Raw genomic sequence first — 10,692 nt, 5'->3', positions numbered from 1 at the left:
AGGAAACAAATGATGAGCGCCCAACGGCAGACGTCAGATGGTTCTACCCAGGAAGGCAGCCGGTTGTGCAAGTGCCCCCCCCGAGTTTGTAAAGCGCTTAGAGCTTGGTCTCCGTGGACCGAGGATAGGCGCTGTATAAGTATCTGTATCAAATCAAATCAAATCACCACCACTACCCACCAGGTGCAGCATCAGGGGGCAGGGCTTTCCTCAGTCGCGCTCCATGCATCACCGTGTGGCTGAACTCTTCCGCCATTTGCTGGGTAGGCAACAAAAGTTTATAAAATGTCATAATGATATCAATCATTTCCACAATACAGAATATAGAATACAGAATACTTTATTATCTCAACAAGAGAAGTTCATTTGTGGTGTAAAACAGATAAAACAATACGTGAAAATCACAGTCATTCAACATGTATATATAAAAGACAAAATGTGTCGATGTCAGCCGAGGGCAACCCATGACCACAATAAATGATCACAGTAGATAAAAACAACAGAAACCTTTAAAAGATAACTTTTAATCATACATACATCATGACAGTGCATCATGTGCAATACAAAATAACAGTTAAAGGATAGGCTTAAAACAGATGTAAAAATTAATAGCATACTAAAAGTAGACATAAGAAATGCAATAACATGCAACTAAACTGTTTCGATTTAAAAAGTCACATTCCATACACATACACTGGAATACATATTTAGTCACATATCTGATTATCAATTATTGCTGTTTGATCGCTGAACTGAGGTTGGAATAAAGCTGCGTCTGGTTCTATTTGTTTCAAATTTTGGAACACAGAAACGTTAGCCAGAAATGCGTGTGGCTTTCTGTCATACCAAGTGTGGCTGCATTACTTACAATAGATGACTTATGTTCTAAAAATATGTGCTTGCTATCTTCATATTGTTCTTTTATTTGTTTATTCACATGTATTCTCTTGCAGGCTGTGGTCTGGATATGTGAACTGAATATCCTTGTCCTTGTATTTGTGTTCTATGAGATAATATTTCAAGAACAGCCTCCATTCATGAATTACCTTTTAATCTCAATCATTTGTACTCATTATCCTTTTGTTATCCATCTATATAAGCATGTTAATGTCACTGTTTAAATGAAAGATTTTTTTTTAAACATGATAATACACACACATGAACATGCACACGCACACACTCACTCACACACCATAATGTACTAACATGTTCACCACACACATGCACTCAGACACACATCCCTACATGCATATGCACACCCACACACGTTTTAACACACACACACATACACACAATATACAAACATGGGCACTATACACACCAATACACATTGATACACACACACACCCCCCCCTCCCCACACACACACACACACACACACACCCACACACCCACACACACCTCTGGAGACATGAACTGGCGGACACGCTGCATGATGAAATTCTTCCTCAGGATGGAATTGATGGAGGGGCGATCCCTGAAACACATCACCTTCCCAAGTCACTCACTACCACTGTCACAAGGTGTAGTGTGTGAGGGGAGGGGTGGAAGGGTTGAAGGGGGCCTTGGGGGTGGGGGGGGGGTCAGGACAGGGAGACATCTATATCTTTGAAGGTTAAAGCCCCATAAGCCTTTAACGCACATCAGGTCAGGGATTTCATTTTCACTGTAACCCAGGACTTGGCACAGGAAGGCATGCACCCAATCATCTCCTCGAACCTTCCCCAAACAAAGTCAGGTACCTGCCCATCCACACCTGGTAAATGGAGCGAGGAAAATCTGAATAAAGTGCCTTTCTCAAAGACAACACATTGCTGAAATGGGGGCCTTGAACCCTGATGACTCGTGAACACTACATCAGAAGCCCAACATCTGATTCTGCCACAGCGACCCCTCTGCCATCCCAGAAACACTTCAACAAGACAGCTTAACCACAGCAGCAGGAAATGATGGAGTCTCCCGTCGGTCTGACGGATGAGTAGGCAGGCAGGCTTATCTGTCGGTGTGTGTCCTTGTATGAGAGGAGAGGCCGATTCTGGATGCGCAGCACTTCCCACAGGTGTTGCAAGGGAAAACGTCTCCAGAAGTTGAGCCCTGCTTCCTTTGCTCACACTTCTCCTTAATGGCCAGCGTTGTCTTGTTTTCAAACGTCTTTATGCCACTAGAGCACAGCATCCTCCAGCGAGAGTGGTCAAGGGCATCAGTTTCCCAGGAAGCGATGTCTATGTCACAGGCTTTGAGGTTTGTCTTCAAGGTGTCTTTGAAGTGCTTGCAGGGTCTTCCACGTTCACGGTGGCCTTCCTTCAGCTGGCCATACAATAGCATCTTTGGGATCCTGCTGCCTGTCATGTGGACAACGTGTCCTGTCCAGCATAGCTGGCACTGGATCAGCAGGCTTTCGATGCTGGGCAGGCTGCTCCTCTCTGCCTGAATTGACCAACCCCATGTCCACAATGCTGATGTACAGTGTACATAATAAAACACTGTGCTGCTCCTCTCTGCCTGAATTGACCAACCCCATGTCCACAATGCTGATGTACAGTGTACATAATAAAACACACTGTGCCACTCTGCCTGAATTGACCAACCCCATGTCCACAATGCTGATGTACAGTGTACATAATAAAACACACTGTGCCACTCTGCCTGAATTGACCAACCCCATGTCCACAATGCTGATGTACAGTGTACATAATAAAACACTGTGCTGCTCCTCTCTGCCTGAATTGACCAACCCCATGTCCACAATGCTGATGTACAGTGTACATAATAAAACACTGTGCTGCTCCTTTCTGCCTGAATTGACCAACCCCATGTCCACAATGTTGATGTACAGTGTACATAATAAAACACACTGTGCCGCTCTGCCTGAATTGACCAACCCCATGTCCACAATGCTGATGTACAGTGTACATAATAAAACACACTGTGCCGCTCTGCCTGAATTGACCAACCCCATGTCCACAATGCTGATGTACAGTGTACATAATAAAACACACTGTGCCACTCTGCCTGAATTGACCAACCCCATGTCCACAATGCTGATGTACAGTGTACATAATAAAACACACTGTGCCACTCTGCCTGAATTGACCAACCCCATGTCCACAATGCTGATGTACAGTGTACATAATAAAACACACTGTGCCACTCTGCCTGAATTGACCAACCCCATGTCCACAATGCTGATGTACAGTGTACATAATAAAACACACTGTGCCACTCTGCCTGAATTGACCAACCCCATGTCCACAATGCTGATGTACAGTGTACATAATAAAACACACTGTGCCACTCTGCCTGAATTGACCAACCCCATGTCCACAATGCTGATGTACAGTGTACATAATAAAACACACTGTGCCGCTCTGCCTGAATTGACCAACCCCATGTCCACAATGCTGATGTACAGTGTACATAATAAAACACACTGTGTCGTTCTGCCTGAATTGACCAACCCCATGTCCACAATGCTGATGTACAGTGTACATAATAAAACACACTGTGCCGCTCTGCCTGAATTGACCAACCCCATGTCCACAATGCTGATGTACAGTGTACATAATAAAACACACTGTGCCGCTCTGCCTGAATTGACCAACCCCATGTCCACAATGCTGATGTACAGTGTACATAATAAAACACACTGTGCTGCTCCTCTCTGCCTGAATTGACCAACCCCATGTCCACAATGCTGATGTACAGTGTACATAATAAAACACACTGTGCTGCTCCTCTCTGCCTGAATTGACCAACCCCATGTCCACAATGCTGATGTACAGTGTACATAATAAAACACACTGTGCCGCTCTGCCTGAATTGACCAACCCCATGTCCACAATGCTGATGTACAGTGTACATAATAAAACACACTGTGCCACTCTGCCTGAATTGACCAACCCCATGTCCACAATGCTGATGTACAGTGTACATAATAAAACACACTGTGCCGCTCTGCCTGAATTGACCAACCCCATGTCCACAATGCTGATGTACAGTGTACATAATAAAACACACTGTGTCGCTCTGCCTGAATTGACCAACCCCATGTCCACAATGCTGATGTACAGTGTACATAATAAAACACACTGTGCCGTTCTGCCTGAATTGACCAACCCCATGTCCACAATGCTGATGTACAGTGTACATAATAAAACACACTGTGCCGCTCTGCCTGAATTGACCAACCCCATGTCCGTAATGTTGACGTACAGTGTACATAATAAAACGCACTGTGCCGAAGCTTGTCGATAAACACAAATACCACACGCTTTCTGTTTCACTCATCACACCAGAAAAGTTGTGTGCTGAGCAAGATCTTGAAAAATTAACTCCCTTGATCTTCATGGGCATGGCATGGTGTTGAAGTGTGTGTGTGAATGCGTGGCAGTGAATGAATGGTGTGGATGCTCTGTGACCTGTGCCCTCTCTGTGTCTTTATTTGTATCTGTCTCTCTCAGTGCCTAATTTATCCCATCACAGCCAGGGAAACATAACTCCTGCTGCATGGCCTTTGCAGGAGTATTTTCAATGAAAATCGGCAAACAAAAAAAAAAAAAAAAAAAAAAACAATCTACAAGCTAAGCTTTTTTTTCTCTCTCTAAAAGAATGCAAACCATATGTTTGTTGGGTTTTTTTTCTTTTTTTTTTATTTAAAGAAACTGACTGAGCTTTCTAGCTTTCTACTAAAAGCACTTTTGAAATTGTGTAATGTACATATGATTTTTAGCTGGTTGAACAAAGAACTATATGTAATTTTATATTTCTTGATATGTAAAATACACCTGTATCATTGTGAATGATTTCAACAAAAAAATAATGGACAACAAGAACAAGCATGAAGACAAAAAACAAAACAAAATAAAACAAAACAAACAAAAAAACACCACCACCAAATGAAGACCTGTATCCAAGGCGTTGTTACTAAAGTAAAATAATAATCAAAACTATCAGACACAATGCATTTTGGAACAATTCATGTCTCCCCTCTTCTCCCTCCCCCCTCCACTTCCTTGCTTTGGTTTGCCTTTGTTGTTCTTGTGGGTTCTCTCTCTCTCTCTCTCTCTCACACACACACACACACACACATAACACACACACCACACACCAACACAAACTTGCACACCAGGACATACACATTCACACACACACACACACACACACACAATCACATTATGCACCACACACAAAACTCACTTGGGAGATCTTTTGAAGAGCTGGGCAACCAGCCCTCTGAGGTCATAGCTGTACTGGTTGGAAACGGGTAGGTAAGACCCTCTGAAAATCAAGTGTGGTCAAATTTTATTAGGACACCATTCAAACAGCCATTTCGAAGTACACCTACACACATTCATAAGTAAACTGGACAATAAAATGACAGAAAGTCATGTGCATGCGTAGCCATACCCTGGCAAATTAGAATCAATTTCTTCCTTCAGGCAAATGTTTCTATGTTCCAAAATTAAAGATGAACAGGACAAAATGCAGCTTCATTCCTCGCTCAACTCAGCAGTTAATTAAACAACAATAATTTACAATTATTTGACTCCATAAATTGTTTGCTAGAGTGTATGTGTGTGTGAAAGGACATCTTAAACTAAAATGCTGTTGAACAGCATAGTACCACAATTATGTCTATGTTCTTGTTTGATTATAGAATATTAACGCCATCCTTTGTGATAAATGCATGCTTATGGCTGTGATTACTGTTTGTGTGGTACAATCTAAGTTGACATATATGGATTTTATGTCTTTTGTGTATACATGTTGAATGACTGTGATTCCTGTGTATTATTGATGTAGTTTACACCACAAATTAATTTCACTTGGAGATAGAAAAGTCATCTGTATTCTGCATCCTATACTCAGTAATGACAGTTTTAATCATAAAAACTGTGGAAAATGGTGCCAAGTTTAAGACACTACAGTATTTACCTTTACATAAAATTGGATCAAATCTGGTTCAAAATTTGCATTTGTATTTGTATTTCTTTTTATCACAACAGATTTCACTGTGTGAAATTCAGGCTGCTCTCCTCAGGGAGAGCGCGTCGCCACACTAGAGCTCCACCCAATTTTTTTTGTATTTTTTCCTGCATACAGTGTTATTTGTTTTTCCTATCGAAGTGGATTTTTCTACAGAATTTTGCCAGGAACAACCCTTTTGTTTCCGTGGGTTCTTTTATGTGTGCTATGTTTATTGTCTTATCCGAATGACTAGCGTCCAGACCACCACTCAAGGTCTATCGGCGGCTGAGCCATGATTCGAACCAACGCGCTCAGATTCTCTCACTTCCTAGGTGGATGCGTTACCTCTAGGCCATCACTCCACAAATTCAAATCATAATCAGAATGGTTTGATTTCTCTTGTCAGAGTGATAACAATAGCATATGTTTTAACCAGAACAGATGTTTCACAGTTTTGTCTCAAGTCACCAAAAAATGTGGATTCAACACAGTATCAGAGCAATAGCAATCTTAAAAAAGAAAGAAAGAAAGAAAATTTCGAGTAAATATTTGCCTATGATGATGATTTATCACTTCTTTTTTTTCTCTCTCTTCAAAAATTTTTTTTTTCAACTGCATTTTAGTCAGTTTATTTCAAGAGGTACAGGAGGTAAAACATCTGCAAAATCTCTCACCTTATTATTTTCAGGACCAAGTTTTTCATGTTTCCAGCTTCAAACTGAAAAACAAAACCACAATTAACTTCCATACGTTGAAGCACACAGCATGCAGATCCAAGACAACTGACATTAAATCACACTAAATACAAAAGACAGTCAATACTGTGAACTTTGACAGATTAACTCTGTTCAGCAGTACCTTCTGTTGAAATCATAAAAACTGTTATTTCTGATTTTTTACGCTTTCACAAATCTACTACTGCAAATCTCTTCTTATAGACTGCTTTATTTATCATTATGAATATCTTTCTTCTTTTTTAAATTATGCAACACTCAAATGACAGTCAAGTGGTGTCTTTTTTACACCCGATTTTGAATTAAAAAAAAATACCCTCAGGAAAATTACTACAGCTTAATAAGATGCTCACTCTTACCACGAATAGAATGAATAAATAGGTTAACTAATAATAGAAGAAATAATAAGTAAATGACAATTTCACTGCTGATTATGAATTACAGAGCATTTAACAAAAACATTATAATGCAACTGAATAAGACACTCAACCTTACCCTGGATAAATAAATAAATGAATAAATGAATCAATCAATGAAATAAGTAAATACATAAATTATTTGATATCATTTCAATATCATTTCAAATTATTATAGTAATCAAATAACCAAATGAATATTTCACAGCTCATTTTCAATTACACGTACTATGCTGAACAAAAATGACTGCAAATGAATAAGATACTCATCCTTACCAATGAATGAATAAATAAATAAATAAATAAATACATAAATAAACAAATAAAAAAATAAAATAAACAAACAAACAGAATAACAGAATAAAATAATAAATAGACATTTTTTTCAAACCTGAATTATTCAAACGCTCATCAAAAAATGACTGCAACAGATTGAGACACTCACCCTTAACATGTTTTTTTTTTTTTTTTTTTTAAATAAGGCAATTTAAGAAACAATAAACAGATAGATAAATACATAACTATGAATAATATGATTTTTTTTTTAAACCATCAGAATACAACTGTACAGAATCAACCCTTCAATATCAAACGTTCAACGTCCATGACCTTTCAACTGGTTTTTTTTGGTTTTTTTTTTACAAACCCATCTACTTAACTAGCACTGGTCTCTTTCTCTGCAGTTTTCAACTGCCTTGCATCCATGCTGTGAATGTTTTTTTGCATGTTCATGTGCTCTGGATGTATAGTATATGGTGGGTGTGCACGTCTTGTGTGATGTGTCATGTGTATGACGATCCTTTTCTATTATTTGGTCCTGCAGAGTTTTTCTTCTTCTTTTTTTTATATTTGTTTGATTTCTTGTTGTTTTTTGTTTTGTTTGTTTTTTTAAGATACAATTAAAAGTGCTTTGAGCTCAAATTGACAAAAAGCATTGGGTTTTCATTAACTTTGTCATTATACGTTAATCATTCTGATTTCAGATTTGTTTTGAGTTATGTTTTAAGACTTCAAAATTAGTAAATGATCTAGATAGATACATGTTTACTGCATGCACAAAAATAGATCGAGTTGACCAGAGTTTGCAGATACAACCTTGTTAGTGTTAAAGGGTGATAAATATCTAAAGGTCAGTAAACTTACTGCATATTTCAGGGTGGTTAATTCATACAGCACACACCCCAAGGACCAGATATCACTGAAAAAAATTACACCATGTTAACAATATAAATCCGAAACAAACAAAATGAGAACTCTGAGAAGAATGTGTGAAATCAAAATAGAACATAAAATAAATCCATGACAGTTATTAATACAAAACAACAAGTAAAATGGAAAAAAAAAAATATGTATATAAATATGCATACAGAGTTATACATGGAACACACACACACACACACATTATACATCATGTATGTGATGTGTGTGCACATATGTTAAGCATGTGTTAGTACCTGAGTGAGGGTGTGAATATGCATGTGTGCATGTGGGAGGGAGGTACGGAGAGTGTGTGTGTGTGTGTGTGTGTGTGTGTGTGTGTGTGTGTGTGTGTGTGTGTGTGTGTGCACGCGAGCACGCATACGCACACATATGTATCTCACTTTCATAGTATACCAAAGAACTAACAAATCAGCCCCCCCCATAAAACAAACAAACAAACACAAAAAAAAAACTCCTGTTGCTTATCAAACACATCATGAAACAAATTTTTGCATCTTGCTGTAAAACAAAGATACAACAAAAACAGAAAACCATCATCGAATGCGTCTTTGCTGATCAACACAGAAACAATGAGAACAAAAAAGCAAACATCACAAATCATTTCCATGTCTTTGTAATAATCCAAATAAACAACTGATTAAACCAACCATCAACCAATTATCAGTCTTGGATTGTTCACAAAATAGAAATAACTCACTATCATTACCTGCACTTGTTTTCGTCCATATCTTTCACAAAATTATTGTCTTTGTTGCTAGTGTTGTCATTTGTTACCATCATCATCATCATGATCATTATTATTGTCATATGTAATATCATCATCATCATCATGATAATCACCATTTCATAATCATCTTTATTATCATATCATCTTCATTATCATTGACCTTATCATCATCATCATCATCATCACCTCTTGTTGTTGTAAGGTTTATTCTCCACCACTTCAGGAGAAAGGTAGTATGGTGTCCCTATACATGTTCTGGCCAGCTCAGCAGTGCTGAAAACAAAGGACACCCAGTGTGAAATAAAGGTAGTATGGTGTCCCTATACATGTTCTGGCCAGCTCAGCAGTGCTGAAAACAAAGGACACCCAGTGTGAAATAAAGGTAGTATGGTGTCCCTATACATGTTCTGGCCAGCTCAGCAGTGCTGAAAACAAAGGACACCCAGTGTGAAATAAAGGTAGTATGGTGTCCCTATACATGTTCTGGCCAGCTCAGCAGTGCTGAAAACAAAGGACACCCAGTGTGAAATAAAGGTAGTATGGTGTCCCTATACATGTTCTGGCCAGCTCAGCAGTGCTGAAAACAAAGGACACCCAGTGTGTAATAAAGCCAAGGAACATTGATGGGAACCACCAGTCAGCTGCAAAGTCAAGGTTAATACCCATCATTTCTTGAAACCAATCAAACAGAAACGAAAACAATGTTTAAAGGTTAACTGAAAAAAACAGTTCACTCATGTGAAATTATTCTGACAATGTATAGTTAAACAAAGGTGTATACACATAATTAAACACACACACACACATACATACATGCATGCATGCATCCATCTTTATCTCTTGACAGTGACATGACAAACTAAAAGAAAGAATAAAAGCATGTATGTATCATTGTATGCATCCACATCCACATCCACACTACTACTACTACTACTACTACTACTACTACTACTACTACAGAACAGAGCAGACTCACTTGTTCAACACTTTGGCGATCCCAAAGTCTCCTAGCTGGACTGAGCCTGAAGAGGTCAGGAAAATATTCTGAAACACACATTTATTAATCTAAAATTACTTACATGAATAGACGTTAAATTACTGACCAACCAACACGGATACACACATGCCCCCCCCCCCCCCCCCCCCCCCCGCCCCAACCCCCCATGCCCCCCCCCAAGCCCCCCCCCCAAACCCCCCCCACAAACACACATCTACACAACAACACACACATGTTCTTGCTCTTGTTGCTTATAGTCCAGCCGACACACAGGGCCATTTCAGGACTGTCAAACCATACAAATGCTCAACCGCATCAACACAAAACTGTCACATTATAAAAAAATTTTAAAAAATAAATAAATAAAAAATAAAATCACTAAGACAAACCCACAAAACACAGTTCATGACACAGTATCCCAACCATTTAGCGCCTCATGGCAAATAAAATTTGGCCATGTTGAGGATGCCAGCCATTCTGCTTAATTCATCATCACCAGATTGCAAAAATTTGTATAAAAAAAAGAAAAGAAAAAAAGGAAGAAGCAATACTTCAAAGCCAAACACAAAATACATAAAAAAGGCCACACAGGCAAATAACACTGCAGAATGGACAGCTAGTGCCCATCCC

The 10,692-nt window shown here is 39.0% G+C and overlaps 1 protein-coding gene across 1 annotated transcript in view; it reads right to left on the bottom strand.

Moving 5' to 3' along the window:
* LOC143283892 (uncharacterized) overlaps positions 1–10,692 on the bottom strand; it is an 85,731-nt gene that overhangs the window by 66,629 nt on the left and 8,410 nt on the right. The window contains exons 7-13 of the mRNA XM_076590283.1: positions 10,042–10,109; positions 9,252–9,338; positions 8,261–8,315; positions 6,642–6,685; positions 5,197–5,277; positions 1,402–1,477; positions 181–259 (exon numbers count right to left, since the gene is read on the bottom strand). Of these exons, the coding sequence (XP_076446398.1) occupies positions 181–259; positions 1,402–1,477; positions 5,197–5,277; positions 6,642–6,685; positions 8,261–8,315; positions 9,252–9,338; positions 10,042–10,109 (490 nt within the window). The remainder of the gene's footprint in view (positions 1–180; positions 260–1,401; positions 1,478–5,196; positions 5,278–6,641; positions 6,686–8,260; positions 8,316–9,251; positions 9,339–10,041; positions 10,110–10,692) is intronic.

This window comes from Babylonia areolata, chromosome 7, assembly GCF_041734735.1.
Source record: "Babylonia areolata isolate BAREFJ2019XMU chromosome 7, ASM4173473v1, whole genome shotgun sequence".
Lineage (NCBI taxonomy): Eukaryota > Metazoa > Mollusca > Gastropoda > Neogastropoda > Buccinidae > Babylonia > Babylonia areolata.
This window is presented reverse-complemented; position numbering and strand designations above follow the sequence as displayed.